The sequence below is a fragment of the Carya illinoinensis genome, chromosome 1 (assembly GCF_018687715.1).
Source record: "Carya illinoinensis cultivar Pawnee chromosome 1, C.illinoinensisPawnee_v1, whole genome shotgun sequence".
Classification (NCBI taxonomy): Eukaryota; Viridiplantae; Streptophyta; class Magnoliopsida; order Fagales; family Juglandaceae; genus Carya; species Carya illinoinensis.
The window spans coordinates 11,638,714-11,658,410 of NC_056752.1; the positions used below are offsets into that span (position 1 = coordinate 11,638,714).

Here is a 19,697-nt window from a genome sequence, read left to right on the forward strand (position 1 = left end):
CCCTAAAGGGGACTGGGAGCTTCGATTCCTCCCTCCCTTCTACCTCTCATATGTAGTTTTCTCCAAGTGTTTTAAATAGTGCTTGTAAGAAATGGGTCTGGCTACTATGGTGTCTGCCATCAAGAAGGAAAGAAATACTTGCACATGGTCATGCTATTGAAGATGCTGATGGCTTAGGTAAGGAGATTATATGAGAGGTTAGCATTTATGCTTAAGTATAAACTCATAATCATTTTCATAATCAACCCATATTCACAACAAACAGCATATGGGCCTATGAGAAAATTTATGTTAACACACACGTACGAGTCTTTGCGAAAATTTGTCAAATACTTTCCCTACAGAGCATGTGATTTAATTACCAAAATCTACCATTACATTTCATTGGTTCCCTTATTACAAGGTTCATAATCTACCTAGATTCACAATAAACATCTACATTTCATCCTTTTCGATTTCAAGCAATAATTCACACCAAACTATTGCAAAACGTACATAATTAAAAACTATGAAATGCCTTTCTCAAATCCTATCTTAGTCCAATTTGATACTAAATAAACATTCTATGAAATAAAAATAAAAATCCAACGCAAAATATACCACCAAGGCTAGTTGGTGTCGATGGGTATTTGATGAGAGAGAGAAAGAGACGAGCAAGAGAATTTGTAATGATTATTTGATGTGAGAGAGAGAGAGAGAGAGAGAGACATAAGGTTTTTATGCCAAGGTTTTTTTGACTTATGGTATAAGGCTTGATCTCTAAATAGGAGAATCAGATTCAAACCTCCCACCATCTGTATATAAGAAATATATATTATAAAAGCTTCATTAAATTTAATATTTTTTGTAATTTGGTATTTTTTTAAATTATTCAATTTATTTAATAATAATTTTTTAAATTATTCAATTCATTTAATAATAAATGAAAGTTATTTAAAAGAGTTCAAACAAAATTTGAATAATAACTCGACTTAACTCGAGCTCGAGCTCAGTTATTTGAGTTCAACTCAACTTGATAATCCAAAATATCAACTCAATTCGAATCAATTACAACCCTAAATCAGATGAATTATTTCACAATAATATTAAAAAATAAATTACAAAACCCATATACCAGGTTAAATTGAATTTTTCTTATTATTCCATAACGTTGCATTTAATAATTAATAATTATTTGTTATATTGTATTTATGAGTCACTCATAAGATACCACATCAAAGAATGTTAAGATAATACTAATAATAAAAAGAATAATAAATAAATTTTTTAAAACATGGTACATATATATATATATATATATATATATTTAGCACAAAGAATGTCAATTTTTTCCAAGAAAAAAAAAATTCAACTACAATAATAAGTGAATATATTTTGTGATTTTGCTTTTGTTTTCTTCGATTTTTTTCATCAGCCGTTTTTTTGTCGCTTGTAGGTCACGATTCAAACTGGAAAATAGAGAAGTCTCCCTCTACAAGAATTCTTTGTTCATCGAGTGGAAGAATTTCGGCGTTCGAGGCCATCCGATCCGATCCGATCCTCAAGCTGGCTATATATCTTCTGTTGGTACAGCGCCATGGGACAGGTCCTTGGCAGACTTCAAGGTACTCTAATCTTGTTCAAGTTCGCGATATCCCTCTTTCTTTTTCTCTTTCCCCTTCTCTTTATCTTTCTCTCTCTTCTCCAAGAAACTTGGACAGAATGAGTTAAAAACGGGAATTTTGATGAACCTTGGGCACAGGTAAGCTGTGGAGGCAAAAGATAGTGAGGCAAATAACCGATAGGGTCTTCGATCGTATTAAGAATGATTCAGGAAGCGCTAATTTGAAATTCGAAGATTTATACATCGCTGTCCTACTTGTGTTCAAGTAAGAGGAGAAGCTTTTGGCTTATTAGTTTATTTATTTACTAATTTTCATAAAATTAAAAACAAAAAAGTTTTTTCAATGAGTTTTTCATGTGGTAGTGATATCAATAAGCGTTTACCCGGACCGCATTTTGATCCACCCTCCAAAGAGCATGTCAAAACTATCATTCAGGTACATTCCCGTTCAGAACTAAGAGTAAGACCCTTTTGCATATAAGGTTTTCATTGATTGTTGTTTCCCATTTCAAACTGAATTGCGTTGCAAGCTCTTGTGAATAGTAGAACAAGATTATAATGGCTGATGATAATTAATGACCATTTTCTTCTATATATATATATATATATTAGTAGCATTTGAATGCAATAGTTGATATTATTTCATGATCTCTAATATGAAGCAACTCTGTTATAGCCAATAATGGGAAACTATGTTATCTGTTATTGCTTGTACATTATCTTTCCTCAAAACAATTGTTCTCAAAGATCTATAGACTACTTATAGTTTGACTAAACCTATGAAATTACAGAAGATTCTATGTAATACTTTTTTTTTATTCAATCAGTATTTGCAATAGCTTGGTTGAAATTGAACTTTGTGTTATTGTCATGGGAAAATGTGTTATTGTGTTCTGTTGGTGCCTGTTGAATTTCTATGACTTATAGCATGGGGATAATTTTAAAAATTGTTTGGGGTGTCTCTTACAGTACACCTAGCTTGCGAGAGCTTGATCGCTTTTACTCTTTCATGAACCGCACTTATCCTCTCCCCTCCCCCCCCCCCCCCCCCCCCCCCAAAAAAAAAAAAATCGGTTTCATGGTTCCTTCCTTACATGGTATGGAAGATGAGGCAGCCAACTGATCTTTCGGCATTGGCACAAGCTTGTTCCTGTTGTCCTTTATAGGAGTCAGGCTACTTTTTTATTGTGCGAATACCAATATAGTAAGAGATAAGAAATTAAGTTAAAATGCATGGATCAAGATTTTGTTTTCTTTTTCTATGGTATTTAAACAAAACCAAAGTACATTCCGAGCAAAGATAGTACTTTGAATTCTTTAAAGAGATAGTACTTTGAATTTTTTAAAGTTATCATTGCTCAGAAAGCATTCTGCGTTCCCGTTAAAGTCATGATTTTTTACTTTTTCATTTGCAGATCTGTGATCTCAACCTTGATGGAGAAATTGATCGTGAGGAATTTGTGGGATTTATCCTACAGCTGACAACTGAGACACTCATGGTTGTTAGTCAGGGACTGATGCTCACTTTGGTTATGGCACCTACAATTGCAGTGGCCACAAAGAATGCTACTGAGGGTGTCCCAGGATTTGGAAAGATGGTGAAGAAGTTGCCTAATCCAGTTTATGCATCCCTAGTGACACTTGCAGTTATGTTGTTTCAACAATCATGTCTGCACTCCAAATAGAGTGTTATTAAATTTAAGCTGAATTGATCTATATTGGACATGCAAGGATCTGTATTTATTTTCATGCTATTTGTAGTTTGGATTGTTTCAAGGATTATGGTCCAAAGAATTTTAATCTTGCTTTTGAATTTTAATTTTGCTCTCTCTTTGTATGTAATTGCAATGTACAGCTATATGGGACCTTGAATCATCCACACCATATAGGATTTTTAATGCCTATCAGTCTTGTTATTTATTTGTTTTCTTAATGTATAAGCAAATAGATATATTGAGTGAAAGTTCAAAAGTTAAGGGTAGGAGAACACAACTTAGATTTCAGGCTTGCACCTAGTAAATTAGATGTCTATCACCATCATACTAAGAAAATTAGTTACATTTACAGATGCTATCAAACTCTGCAACATACCAACATCTTTAGAGCAAAGTCTACCACAAACTCTGCAGTCAACTTGATTTTGGTGTCATTAGGTAGGATGTATTTCAATCAACTAGAGGTAGGGGTGGCCAATCGTGTTTGTGTCGTGTCAAGTCATGAACATTCAACTATATAGATACTCGTGCATCCTCTCTGCTTGGTCTCGCCTCTCGTGGTCGTGTTGGGTCCTCTCAGGGGGGGCCATCGTGGTTGTCAAGGTGGGCATAATGGGTGTAATCCTTCATCATCGAACTACTTCAACAATCAAATTGATACTTGCCTAATTTGTCAACTTTGTAACAAACCAAGCAACTCTGTCATCTCATGCTACTATAGATTTGATCATGCCTTCAGGCCCCTCCACCCTTCTCCCTGACTACCAACTACACTCACCTGACACCTCCCACCCTAAAACTCCAATTCATCTAATTGGTTTTCCAACATAAATGTGACAAATCACTTCACCCCTGACCTCTCTTCCCTTAATCTCAACTCTGTGTCTTACCAGGGGTGGAACCAAGTGACAATTGGTGATGGGTCTTCCTTACCAATTCAAAATGTTGGCTCGGCTCAATGGACTATGGAGTGCTCCCTCTGGCAAATTTCTCTTAACTCATCTTCTTCATGTTCCCATGATTTCTCACAATTTACTTTCCGTTAGACAATTTTGTCTTGACAATGATGTTTTCTTTGAATTTCACTTTGGTTTTTTTCTTGTAAAAGGATTTACATTCCTAGGAGGTGCTCCTTCAAGGTCCAGTTGAGACCGGTCTCTATGTTCTACCATCCGAGCCCTCTGTTCCACCTTCTCCCTCAGCTCCACAAGCTCACCTCGGCACCACAACTTCTTCTCTCCTTTGGCATCAACGCTTGGGCACCCCTTCTCCCAGATCACTCGCCTGACACTTCAAAAATTTCAACTTCCTTCTACGCCCAATTCTGGGCCTTTCTTCTACTCGGCATGCTCTCAGGCTAAGGCCCATGTACTCCCACACCCCCCTCCCCTCTCATGGTCCACTAGGCCTTTTCAACTTATTTACTTAGATGTTTGGGGTCCAGCCCTAGTTTTATCCACTATGGGTTGTCGTTTTTATTTTTTCATATTAGATGATTTCTGCAAATATGTATGGCTTTTTCCAATAAATGTTAAATCTGATGTTTCCTCCATTATCATTGCTTTTCTTAAATTTGTTAGTAATTCCTTTTCTCGCAATATTATTTCGGTCCAAACCGATGCAGGTGGGGAATTTCACCCACTTTGGTCTATTTTTCAATCTTGTGGCATTTCGAATTCCAACCACTTTGCATTTCCCATCAAACCACTTGTCTCCATTCTCATCCACAAAATGGAAGTATTGAGAGACGCCATAGACACATCATAGAAACCAGTTTATTCTTACTCTCTCACGCCTTCATGCCCCAAAAATACTGAGCTGAATAGTTCCTAACTGCCACATACTTAATTAATCAGATGCCTACTCCTATCTTACAAAATAAATCCCCATTCAAAATTTTAATGGTACATGCACCCGATTATCTTTTCCTCTGTGTGTTTGGGTCCACTTGTTGGCCCAACCTAAGGCCATTCAATCGCCACAAGCTAGACTTTTGGTCCAAAATGTGTCTTTATGGGCTACAACCCAGACCATAAAGGCTATAAGTGTCCCCACCTTCCCTCGGGCCAGGTCTACATCTTAAGAGACGTAGCCTTTAATGAGCTCCTTTTTTCCTTTGAGCCCAAATCCACTAATCCAATATCATGTCATCCTTCGCCTCCCTCAAATCTTTCTATTTCCTTCCACTTTCCCAATACATGACCCAGCCTAATGGCCCACCTCCTCAAGCATCTAGTCCAAGTGACCCACCCCAACCCATCTCAACTTCTCATTCAAACCCTAAACCATCGTCTCCTACCTCTGCCCACACTGCCTCTCCCACTCCCTCAATCTCTTCTTCGATACCCAATCACACCAGAGCTTCCTCTCCTTCCCCTGACCATGTTCAACTCCTTCCTCCCCATCCTTTGACTACTCGATCTCAAACCCATACCTTGTGCCCTCATGTGTGGATCGATGGCACAATCCTGTGGCCTTCAAAAAATCCTTCTGTGTCTCTCACCACTTTCCCTACCATCCCTATTAGCTTATCATCCTTCATCTATTCAAGAGGAACCTTCCTTAATAATCGAATTAAACAAATACCTTGAATGGCACTCTGCCATGTTTGAAGAATTTCGAGCCCTTCTCCTTAACTAGACTTGGGATTTGGTTCCCTCTATACCCAATCTTGACATCTTAGGATCCAAATGGGTTCTAAAAACCAAGATAAGAGCTGATGGAACCCTTAAAAGCCGCAAAGCACGATTTGTGCCCAAGGGATTCCATTAGCAACCCGGTTTAGATTACACTGAAACCTATAGCCCTGTTATTAAGCCTGTTACAATTCATCTCATCATCTCCATTACAATGACCTCAAATTGGCCCCTTCATCAACTCAATGTGCAGAATGTGTTCTTACATGGGGACCTTGATGAAATTGTGTTCATGTAACAGCTGCTTGGTTTGGTAAATCCGGACTTCCCTTCTCATGTGCGTAAGTTAAAAAAAAAAAAAATCTCTTTATGGGTTGAGAAACAAGCCCTTAGGGCTTGGTTCTCTAAATTATCTAATAAGTTACCTTCTTTGGGTTTTGTTACATCTCATTCTGATTCTTCCCTATTTTTGTTAAACACTGGTTCTAATTGTCTCTATATACTAATATAAGTTGTTGATCTAATTGTTACTGGGTCAAATTCTAAACTCATGTCTGACTTCATTGCTTCCTTGAGTTTTCACTTTCCTGTTAAAGATTTGGGCATGTTGCATTACTTTCTAGGGATTGAGTTACTCGGGATTCCATGGGGTTGTATCTTTCTCATTCGAAGTATATTTTAGATATGGTACACTGCACTAACATGCATATGTCCAAGCCAGTCACTACACTCATGTCCTCATCGACTAAGTTAAACTCCCTTAATGGTTGTACCTTTGAAAACCCTTAGCTATACCAAAGTGTCGTAGGTAGTCTTTAATACCTTGACTTTACCAAACCTGACATCTCTTTCGCTATAAATAGAGTTTACCAATTCATGCACTGCCCAAGAATTACTCACCAATGGGCAGTGAAGAGGATACTTTGGTATCTTCGTCATACTCCATTTCTAGGCTTACATTTTTCTCCTAAATCATCCTTTAATCTTTTGGCCTTCTATGATGCAAATTAGGCAGGTTGCCCTAGTGACCGCAAGTCTACTAGCAATTTTTGTATTTATTTTGGTAGTCATCTAAAAACAAGCTACCATTGCTTGGTCTTCCACTAAAGCTGAGTACAAGTCCGTTGCCAATAGGGCTGTTCATTTAGGCTAGATTTTACCGAGCTTGGTACGGAACCTGGATAACCGGATTTCGGTCTCGGGTTTCGGCTCAGATTTGATTTGGGTTGAAATCCGTATTATAAAACCCGGACCAATCCAGTCTAGGTACGGTTATGAAACCCAGGTTATGGATTTAAAACCTGGTACCCGGGTTATATATATGAAAAAAATGCTTCGGTCACTCTTTAAGTCGTGCATCTCTCTATCGCCCAAATTTCAAACCCTAGCTCTCATCTCTCATCTCTCTCTCTCTCTCTCAAGCCCAGACCGCATACCTCTCTCTATCACCTGAAACCAATCTAGAAACGACCCACGCGGCACGCTCGAGATGGCCATCTTGTGAAAGGTAGTTCATATCCGTATGTATACTTCCTTTTTTTTATTATATGGGTTTTAGCCTTGCTGCATGTATACTACCCTGTCTGGGCTCACCATTTCTTTTGCTTGAGATGTTTATTTTGTGAAAGGTAGTTCAGAACTGCATGTATACTTTTGTTTATGGGTTTTTGAGAGTCAAATCTATGCTAGCATCTGTTCAATTTCAAATCTGCAACAGTTTTTTAGGATTTTTTCTTTTTATTACTTTGTTGATTTGGATCTGTTTTGTTTTCATTTATTTGTGTTTTATGCCCAGATCTAGGGTTCTTTCATTTTTTGTTTTGATCGTTGGAGTCTGTTGGGCCTTTCATTTCTAAGAGTGTATTGTTAGTAGTGGGTATTTTTAACAGAAAATTTCTATTATTTGTGTTTCCCTTATGTTTTTTGTTTATCTGTTTGGTTACTGGGAAAATGAGGGGAAAGAAAATTTGTGCTTGGTTTGTAACTTTTTTTAAGCACAAAGTATGCCTTTTTTTTAAACCATGATAAGCCCAGTTGAGATATACGTAATAACTAAATTCTTTCAAATGCTCTAGTTTTCCTAGTTGACTTTGTTTCCTAAGTTTTTATTGAACTTACGCGCGTATAACAATGATAAATGTTGAAAAAGGACAAATAAAATAGTATTGTAAATCCACTTTATATCATGCATGGCTATCGCTCTCCTACTTAATAGTGGGTCTCAAATTTGAGGACATATTTTTTAAAAGAAGAAATGAGATATATGACAGCATATTATGAGTCTATTAATAAATTAAATAGAATAATGAAAGCTGACTAATTTGTTGAGTGAAACCGGGCTTTTGGTCTGCTATTTAGCCATTATAAACTATATTTCCACTAATTAAGGATGTAAACTAGGACGTTTGGGGCTTTCTTGCTAGCTAGCTACCTTAAATCATCGTCAACTTTTGAAAGCAAGCAGGACTACTTCTTGAGTTGACCATTCTTTTTTTTTTTTTTTTTGATTTATCTGCATTAATAAGGCTTCTATGCCTTATTGCTAGCTTATGATGATCTGGATATATATATATATATATGCATCTTCTATAGATTCCAATAGTTTCTTTACTGTGTAGTGAGTTATTTCTCTTTGTTGCCTTTGCTACTTTTTGATCTACTATTGCTCGAGAGAGAGCGTTTGTAGATATTACTTTCTTTGTAATGTGATGTTGTGTTGGAAATGTAATTTCAAGGTTAATTAATGTTCTAGTGGCTTTGAGAAGGGTTTTTCTTGCAGCAAGTTCATCCCATGGCTGAATAGGATCAAGGTTTCTTATTCTGTTGGGTGCTGTTCATTCTGTTCAAGAGTAAATTTGTCATTTCCTTTCCTTTTTCCCCATAGAAACTGATAATTTTGTTGAGCTTTTCTAAGTAATTAAAACTTTTGTTTTTTGCAGGCTCTCTTTCAATCAGATTACTTGAAGTTGCTACTTGGTGTGAGATTAAATTATTGATAGAAGACCATGCTAATGATTTTGTAATTCATATTTTGTAATTTTGTATTTTGTAATGTAATGTGTAAATAACAAAATAATGTAATATGTAGTTGGCTTGCAGGCATTTTAATTTTTCATTTTTATATATTTTTATTATTCTAGAAAATGTTAGTATTATGCTTTTTTGTGATGTAGAAAAACTTTCACATAATATAGGCTTTTATAAAATAGTATGTTTTTCAATAATTTTTTAAATTTTTAAAATAAATATAGCAGAATTATGCTTTGCAACATTATTATATAAATATGGGTTTTAATTTTTCATTTTTATATATTTTTATTATTCTAGAAAATGTTAGTATTATGCTTTTTTGTGATTTAGAAAAGCTTTCACATAATATAGGCTTTTATAAAATAGTATGTTTTTCAATAATTTTTAAAATTTTTAAAATAAATATAGCAGAATTATGGTTTGCAACATTTTTATATAAATATGGGTTTTTATTAATATTAGATGCAATGTTTGAAGATAAAATACTAGGCTTTTATTTTTTTTAAAAATATGCTTCAAAAACTAACTTCTATAAAGGGAAAAGATATATATATATCTAGGTACAACCTGGTACCCGGGGATTCATCCAGGTTTCAGGACCGGTTTTAAAACCCAGATTCCCGGTCTAAAACCCGGGTGAACAGTCCTAGTTGCCAACATGACTTGTGAAATTCTCAAGTTGCAATCTTTAGTCAAAGAACTTTGGATTTTCCTTACACATTCTCCTACTGTATGGTGTGATAACCTAGGAGCTACCTACTTGTTTGTCAACCCTGTGCTCCACTCTTGGACCAAGTATGTGGAGCTTAATTACCACTTTGTTTGAGAACAAGTTGCAGCCAAGACACTCCAAGTATCCTTCATCTCCACTAAGGATCAAATTGCGAATATTTTGACCAAACCATTATCATCTACATGGTTTCATCTGCTATGATCAAGCCTCACTTTGACTTCAGTGCCCCTTGGCTCTTGGAAGGGTATTAAGGCAGCTCAGCATGTGGCACAACAACAACCAACTTAGTCGCATAAGCATTCAAGCAACCATGAACCAGTAGAAGGCAAAAAGCATATTCTAGAACCTACTTTCATAACCAAATGATTCTTTCTCTTAAGCTACCTATCATCACATGAGTGGCACAAATTGTAAAGTTTGTAAATAGACACTCTATTGTACACAAAATAGAATGAGAAATCATGAATTTTAGTGAGTATTGATTGGTTGTGTTGACTTTGGACTTTTCTCAAATATTTTCTCTGCATCTTCTTTTCTAAAGCTTTAACAAACCCGAACCTAATACATTAAGCTAAATGTGTCAAACTTTTAAATTCTAACCTAACCTATTTAGGTCACAGGTTGTGTCATGTCACCCTATTTAACATGACATGACTCATTTCAACCCATTTGTTTCATATAAATAAGTTGAACTAAAAAACATAACTCATTTGATCTGATTAACATAATTTTACATAAAAGTTAAATTCTATATTTATTAATAACTAAAATATCTTAAAAACTATATATCAATATTTTTCAAATTTTAACATTTAATAAAATCAATATTACAAACCATACAATAACAAATATAAGCATAGGTATAAAATTACAATCTCAATAAAAAAAATGATAAAAACATAAGCATACTGAAAAATATCAATATCAAAACTTAACAATAACAAAATACTAATTTTGAAATAAATTTTAAACTGGTCAAAATGGGTTGATTTTGTGTTAAACAAATTGACCTATTATTGACTCGTTTATAAATCTTGTCTTAATGGGTCAACCCGTGTTAACCTGAATCCATTAACATCAAATTCAAACTTGCTAATTTCATATCATGTTCATGTTGGGTTCACAGCTCGTGTCACCCATCCCTAGCTAGAGTTGGTGGTTAAACCCAATGCCCTAGTAAACAACTGCACCAAACTTAACAACAATAAGAAATTATGAAAGTAGCATAAAAATTATAATGCAGCATGAATGGAAATTGTATTAAACTATCAACTGAGTTAATTGAACTTAAATTGGCCTTGTCTTGGATTGAAGCAAGTAGCTAGGAGTTCGGTCCGTTCATTCTTTGGAACATCAACCTTTTTCTGGAAAGGATTGCAACATCAGCCAAGTTTTGCAACTGACTGATAAAAAAGAAAAAACCTTCAAGTTTGATTTTAAATGAAGCCTGACAGATGCATCCTAAGTGTGCATGCATGGTTTTATCTCCTAAAATTAATTTCAATCGTAGAAAATGGAAAAACTTCCTCAATGTCATTCATTTTCCCAGTTTGTGGGCTGCTCCATTTGCTTAGCCTCTCTCCTTTTGCATCTTCAACTAAAGCTATCCCAACTTTACCCCAATTTTCTTTAACGTTTTCTGGGCTGAGACTATCTGAAGTGCATCCCCTTCATGAGTACTCTTTGCAGCCCAAGCCCCAAGGCCTCTCTACATTAGGTCAGGACCAGAAAAGCAGGGAGCAATCACAGAGGAAATTATAGCATTTCCAGTGCAAAATGTAAACTCCTACCTCAAATACTATCTTTGTTTAAATATACTGAATATCAATTTATTTATTTATTTATTGTTTAAATCTTCTTTAATATTCATTTCAACTATTTTCTCTAACTACTTAAATAGTGGGATAGTGTTGAAGAAAGAAAGGAGAATATATATATACTAGTAGTAATAAAACGTCCAAAGGACGTTCACCCAGTGGAGAGAGAATTTATATGTTAATTATATATATATGGAAAAGTAAATTAATATACACCAAAAACCAACACTACCCAAAATTAAAAAATAAAAAAATACTGCATTATAAGAATGCAATGCTGACATCTCTTTATGACCATCATGTAAATTAAATCGTAGAAGATGCATATATATTGTGATCAAGTAACGTCTCACAAGTACATATTAATTTAAACATTTCGTACCTAGAATTCGTTTTTTTAATCATGTTATGTCCCTTACATTTCAATTTTTTTATGAGTTTAATTCAAAGACAACACTTTGATAATTCTGGCAATTGATTTTTGAGATATCCTCAATGAGATTTCTGCATTGTTCTTCTCAAGGTGGGTGTGGAAAACGTATGGTTGCAAGCAAAACTGTTGTTGTGTATATCTCCAACTGTCTAACCACTGTCAGCCTATCTGGGGTAGCCCAAACTTTTCTGGTACCATTTCTCCTTGCTCAGTTGGCCGAAGGGTACCCTGCAAAATTTCATATGCCATCAGAGAGACTAGGTCATATTCAATATAAATCCATGGATGAGATGAGTTCAATTCCAGAAATATTTTATAAGATATTGATAACCATTGGACACAAGGTTATTAACTTGAGTCAGATTAAGCACTGAATTTAAGCAAAACTTACAAATGAAACTCAATGCAAAAAATCACCAAAAAAGAAAAAAACAAAATCAAAGTGGTAGAAGTTCTCATTCAAGCACATCAAAAGTTTTAAGAGTTTTACAATTACTTTTAGTTGTTGTTAGTTAATAATAGTTTATAGGAATTAAAATCTAAATAACAAAAACAATGACATTTATACAAGTATCAGTTTATACAATTGAATGACATAAAACACTTCCGGGTATAAACATTTTTTAAGTTGAAAATAAAAGAATATGAAGAAACCAAGGGAACTGGACTATCATGGTTTTATATTTCACAATGACTCAGATATTTTATTTGATTGGAGCATTTGAAGTCAAGATATACACCACTTTTTATTGGAGAAAATGCGATGCAGAAAATTATTGCAAGTACTAAGATCTAAATTTAATAGATCACTCACCATTACAAAGCCAGGTGGTTGGGATTGGTTGGGTTTTGTAAAGTTCCGAAGCAGCAGTGAAACACCTGCTCGGCATCTTTACCAGAATCAGAGAATCCAACCATAACCCATCCGTAATAACTTCCTATGCTCCTCAAATATTCATTGGAAGTTTACCCAATTTAATCCTAATATTAGCAATGTGGAAAGAATACCTCTTGGTGGCCATTATGGTTCTTTATTATGTGCTCTCGATATCAATCAATTGACTCTGATCTCTGCCTTTTGCCTTGCTCTCAAGGTTCTATAAGTTCTCTTCTAGCTTCCTTAAATATTCATCTTTGGATTTGGATTCCTACCTTACTTTTTCAAGTTTTATGCAATAGAAAGAAATAAGTAAATAAATCAAAGTTGAAATATAACTTAATCATTATTACTGTAACTTAAAAAAGTGTGAATGGTATAGAAGAAATGTAGCTCTTCATCTAGCTAGAGTTATCAGCCCTATGGAAGCTGCTGTTCAGTGAGCTTTAAACAACAAAGTATTGTAGAAGATACAAAAAACAGAAGCAACAAAGAAACATTAATTCATCAAGCAACAATGAATTAAGATGGGATATTTATGGTGGCATTAATTTCCTGGTGTGGTTAAGCAACAAAGAAATTGTGTTGTCTTTAAAAAAAGGAGAAAATAGAAGTTGAACTATATATAATGGACTATAAATAATGGAATTGAATTCAGAAGAGGGGAATTGATACTAAAGCTGATACCAACATGCAAAGATAGCCCATGAACAATGGATAATAGAGCAAATAAATTGGATAGTGTGCTACAAGAACTAACAGAGCATTGTGAATTTATAGATAAAGACACCATTTAATTTTCATTGTATAACCAATGAATCCATTTGTATTTACAACATCCAAAGTTTAGAAAAGGATTCACAAACAATAACAAGTGAACTTACCATGATACTCTCATTTCTATTGGACAACCAAATGACCAGTTTGTATGAATACGACTACCAAATCTATCCCTTGATTCTAGCAAGATCACATGAAAAAAAAAATTGACGATATTAAGAAATTCCAGAAAGCAAGACAGAGTCTTGCCTACCTAAAGCTTTTAGTAAAGAAAAAGAGATATAATGCATTACATATGATCGCCTCAAATGATGTATCATTGAGGATATGTGCATCAGCTACACCCGATATATATACCACTATCAATGATTATAACTTAACCTACTGAACCCTGTTGCCTCTGAATATGGGAGGCAAATGTGCCTAGTCATCATACACATGCATATTAGTGTGGGAACAACTTTCTCAAGCACATATAAACTTAATACAACATGAAAAGAGACACCCTAACTTAATTAGAATAAATCTTGACTTAATTAGTTCAATTAATTGCTCCATCTTTTTCTCCACATGAATTAAAATTAAATAAATAAAGAAACAACTGTTAATATTGCAACTTGCTTAAGCAAGAAAAACCAATCTAGATTTCTTTTCTTTTTTTACATTCAAATATACAATTTTTCTTTTTTTACATTCAAATATACAATTGGCACCCAGAGACAAATCACATTAAATACAAGAACAATGTTATATTTTTCATCGCAATAATGCCAATTAAAAAAAAAAAACCAATTTAATCATGACTGATCTCTACTCCTGAGTAAAAACTCATCTTGACTACAACAAATAATAAATCGTGTTTATTTTCGACCCTAAAACAATATAGAAAGGAACAAGTTGTCAACACCTTATTAAAGGTTCATTTCCTTGAAGAACACTTTCCAGCTGCTCAAGGAATAACCTTTTCTTTTTTATAAGTAGGAATAACTAAGAATTGTTTTTCACATGGAATAGAAACAAAGCGTGTTAAAAATATGAGAATATTGAAACTTCCATCATAAAATTACAGACCACTAGTCAGCATTTTATCATTTAAAACATCATAATTTCTTTTAAAAAAAATACAGTTTTTATAAGTAAAGATTTAAAAAAAATAAAAAATAAACCCAACCAACAGCATATCTATTCTTCCTGCAATATATAGGTGGAAAATTAAATTTTGAAAAAGGCCCACGCAAATGATTGCCCAATACCTTATGACCCGCTCATGTTCTATATAATACATGTCCTAAGCACTCTAGCCAAGTTTCGAAGCAGCTTATGTTCTTGGATAATAAAATCAATTATTTCCAAAACCAAGGAGATGTCATTTATTCCCATAGTCAATTCATACAAGAAAATAAATAAATAAATAAAGGTTCTATGTCATTGTCTGCCCAAGGCTTCATGACCCAACAATACTTATAAAAAAAATTCTCATTGAAAATTAAAATTAAAAGAAACTAAAAAAATGAGGGTCTTAGAGGAAAATACTTGTGTAAAAGAAAACCATGACATGCAAAGAAAAAAAATCTAAATCCATTTATTAAATTGCTGCATGACATGCTTTCTAACTGTGTCGTGATCCAAAGCATTTATAATTAAATAAGGCGTTTTTATAACCTAGATTCAACACCATATATATTCGCAACCAGATCGCAACATTAGCCCCTATATACAATAAAAATATATGAAATAAATCTCTAGGTTAGGGCATTGTAAGATTTATAGAGCAACTGCTTATGGAGCAGTAATATCCGCAATACTTACAGAGCAACTAGTGACAGAGATCTACTGTAATGGAGATTGACAGAGGGTTTTCTTCGTGTCCCTCGTGTAGATATCTTGAAAAATAAAATTATAAGAAACTAAGAAAATGAGGATCATAGAGGGAAATATTTGTTTAAAGATAAACCCAACACTGCAAAAAACCACGACATACAAGGAAAAAAAATCTACACCCATTTATTAAATTGCTTTTAGTGGGAATCTGCGTGTAACTTTGCATTGAACAAAAAAATTCTCAATGAGCAAATGCTTCAGCCATCAGGGCCTCCAACATCCTATTCAAGAAAAACCAAGAAAAACACCCTATGTTTTTCCTTCTTCTGCAAACAAAAATCAAAGATCATCAAATTCATAAACAAAATAATACATAAATTCAAAAATGTGAGAGAGAGAGAGAGAGAGAGAGAGAGAGAGAGAGAGAGGAGAGTAGATTGGCACGATGGGGAGAGAGAGAAGGGCTCTGGCTTCTACTGAGAGGAAAAACATAGGCTGCTTACAGAGGAGAAAATCTGGAGAGAAGATCAGAATCTTGGATGATCTACTGCTGCATGCAAAGAAATAAATAAATAAGTAAATAAATCTATCTATTTTGTTTCAGAAATACGAAGAGAATGTGTAAAGGAGAGAGACGAAGAAAAGAAGAATTGAGAAAAAGTAACTTTCAGAAAGAGAAGAAGAGACCAAAAATGAAGAGAAGATAGAAAAGCAAAAGAGTAAAAAGAGTGAAAGAAAAAAAAGTATAGTTTCGGAGAGAGGACAAAAAATGAAGAGAAGAGAGAGAAGCAGAAAAAGTAAAAAGGGTGAAAGGAAAAAGTAAAGCTGCCAACTCTGACACAGTTACTTTAAAAATATCAAAACATCTTTATTTAACTTTAAAATTACTATATTTTGGTATGGACGATAAACGCATGGAACACGGAATAGTTTTAAAATCAAATATACAAAACACGCACAGAAACAGAATGAGAATTTACTGTTCATTCCTGTAGTAGTAGGATAGATGCTTATTATTATAGAAAAATATATAAATAGATTGATGACATGTGCAATCTCCTGATGCTCTTGAACACAAGAAATGACTCCAATGGCTACCTTCTTTTGTTTATTGTTGCATCCTAATTGGTATTAACAATTTGCCCTGCGCCTCTCATTTCTACACTATTTCTAATATTCAGAAAAAAAAAAAAATATTAAGCTTTTGTTATTAAACTTAAGCATTAAGATAAAGATAGATAATGAAGTTAACTCTACAATATTTTTTCTATAAATAATGCTAGATATATTAATCCTATAAATATTTTTCCAAAAAGAACTTAGAAAAATTGGGTCTTAATCTGAGATGATGGCCTTAGGCAAGCCATGTAGTTTGAACACTTCCCTTAAGAAAAGCTAAGCCACTGTCAAGGCTGTGTAAGGATAAGCGAGGGCCACAAAAATGGCCATACTTAATTAGCCTGTTCACCAGTACTAAAATCACACTGGCTCTTTATGAAACTCGCAGCCCTTCTATAAAACTAAGGAAATTTTTCCCCAAGCCCTCTCAGATATAGGTAGTGTGGTTGGAGAACCCTGGAGTTGGTACCATTTCAGACTTGTTAACCTAGCAAATATCACACTCACGCACCACCCTTTTTATGTCTTTCTTCATACACTTCCACCAAAAATCCCCTTTAACCCTAATATAAGTTTTGAGATACCCAAAATGTCTTGCCTAGTGGTCTTCATGAATGAACAACCCTCCCTTTTTTTAGTATAATACCTTGCTGGACAGTAACTCCCTTAGGAATTTCTTCCTTAGCTTGGAACTTGGACAAAATATGTTGTAGCTTTGTGGAGGAGCAATAACTTTCCTTTAACTCTTCAATCCAACTTGGGGTAGGAAACATAATGAGGGCCGACATACTTTCTGAACTGCCGTAAGGTTCATGCCTTCTAAAGAGGGCATTGGCCACCTTGTTCTCTTTACCCACCTTATACTCAATTTGAAAACCATACCCCATTAGTTTGGTAATCCATTTTTGCTGGGCTATGGTTCCCACTTTCTGTTCCAGAAGGAACTTAAGGGCCTACTAGTCCATTTTGATGATGAATGCTTAGTCCAACAAATAGGATTGCCATTTTTGAATCGTTGTTACAGGGTCAGCAGTTCTTTTTCATAGGTGGAGAGGTCCAGCGCCTTCCCCTTTAAATCCTTACTTAGGAAGGCTATAGACTGCCCATGTTGCATTAAAACAACCCCTATTCCACACCCACTAGCATCACATTCGATGGTAAAGGGTTGAGAAAAATCGAGTAGTTTGAGTACCAGGGGTGTTGACACAGCATATTTCAGTTTATGAAAAGCATTAGCTGCCCAATCATCCCACATAAATGCATTCTTTTTTAAAAGGGCTATTAAGGGCGATGCAATGAGCCTATACCTACATATAAACTTGCAATAATACCCCATCAAACCCAAGAACCCCTGTAAGGACTTGGTGTCCTTGGGAGTTGGCCATTCAACAATGAGTGCCACCTTCTTAGGATCTGCCTTCACTCCCTTTCCAATCACAATATGCTCCAAATACTCTACTTTAGTCACCCCAAAATGACATTTAGATCTTCTAGCAAACAAATTATGGTATGACAGAATTTCCAGCACCTGTCTCACATGCTCAATGTGCGTATCCCAATTTCTACTGTAGACTAAGATGTCGTAAAAAAATACCAGGACAAACATTCGTAAAAAAAGTTTGAAAATTGCATTCATCAGCCCCTGAAATGTAGAGAAGGCATTCAAAATCCCAAAGGGCATTACCAAAAATTCGTAGTGGCCTTCATGAGTACAAAAGGCTATTTTAGGGATATCTTCCAGCACCACCTGGATTTGATGATACTCAGACCTTAGGTCCAACTTTGAAAATTCTTCATCCCCATATAATTCATCCAACACTTTATCAATGACGGGAGTAAGAAACTTGTCTTTAACGGTTTCTTGATTCAAGGCCTGATAATCCACGCATAGGTGCCAACTACCATCAAATTCTCTCACCAAGAAGACAAGGGATGAAAAAGGATTGGAATTGGGCCTTATCACCCCTGTTTTGAGAAGCTCAGTCACTATCTTTTCTATTTCTAACTTCTGGTAGTAAGGGTATCTGTAAGAGCAGGTAGAAATTGGGTTGTGCCTTCCTTTAGCACTATTTTATGATCGTGATCCCTCTTAGGAGGTAGCCGCACGGGTTCTTCGAATAATGGTTCAAAGTCAAGCAATAGTTGGTCCATTTCTTAGCAGTGTTTGTTGTTGTTTTCCTAAATTTCTTGGGAAACCAATTGTAGCAGTATAACTTTTCTCTTAGTTAAACTATTCAGTGCAATTTAACTTCCCGCCACAAAGGAAGTTCCTGTCAGCTTTAGCCCTGTTAGTCCTACAAGTTCCCCCCCTCCCCCCCCAAAACCGAAATTCTTTGTGCAAGTTTGAGAAATCCCAAGTGATGGGACCCAAATTTTCAAGCCATTGTACCCGCAGGACAACATCACAATCTGCTAGAGGTAAGACACAATAAGATGGGCTGAACCAAAACCCCTGAATTTTAGTCATGACATTACTACAACTAACTTGGCTTTATATGACAACACCATTAGCTGATTTCACATTTAAATGTTCACTCCACGTTAATGGTATATGATTCTTTCTAACAATAGAGAGATCAATGAAGTCTTGGGTACTTCCCTAATCCACCAATATTACAGCCATGTCACTTCTAATTTCCCTATACAATCTCATAGTATTATGACAAGGTGTACCAATTAACACATTGAAAGAAATTTCAGGCTTACCTTCGAGCACCGTGGTCAGAGCCACCTCGCTGGAACCATAAAATACCTCCTCAGCCTTGTCCTCATTCCCATTCTCACCAAAAAGCATTAAGTAAACCCTTAGGGTCTTGCATATGTGGGAGGGTCTCCACTTCTCATCGCAGTGGTAGCATAAACCACACTTTCTCATCTCATCCATCTGAGTAGAATAAACTTTCTTGGGCTGGGGTGCGTATTTTTGGATATTTTTTACAGTTTCTACATTTGTAATTCCTCGACCTCTTGAATTACTTAGTGGTGTGTAATTTGTTTCTGTTGCTATTTGCATATGTCCCTGACCTCTTGAGCTTCCAGATTGAGGGTAATTCTTCTTGCCTCATCCTTTAGCTAACTTCTTAATACTAACTAGATATTCTTCTTGAATTTTTGTCAGGCCAAAGGTAGCACT

The 19,697-nt window shown here is 35.1% G+C and overlaps 1 protein-coding gene across 2 annotated transcripts; it reads left to right on the forward strand.

Moving 5' to 3' along the window:
* Window positions 1-1,372: 1,372 nt before the first annotated feature.
* On the forward strand, window positions 1,373-3,422 carry LOC122310614. 2 transcript variants are annotated; one of them, XM_043124680.1, is made up of 4 exons: window positions 1,373-1,604; window positions 1,742-1,868; window positions 1,952-2,039; window positions 3,019-3,422. In XM_043124680.1, exons 1-4 carry the CDS (start codon window positions 1,577-1,579, stop codon window positions 3,286-3,288), a joined length of 513 nt encoding a protein of 170 aa, XP_042980614.1. In that variant the 5' UTR covers window positions 1,373-1,576; the 3' UTR covers window positions 3,289-3,422. The 2 variants fall into 2 exon arrangements, with proteins under 2 accessions (XP_042980614.1, XP_042980622.1); XM_043124688.1 differs by having other exon boundaries at window positions 1,389-1,604; window positions 1,967-2,039.
* The last annotated feature ends 16,275 nt before the right edge of the window (window positions 3,423-19,697 follow it).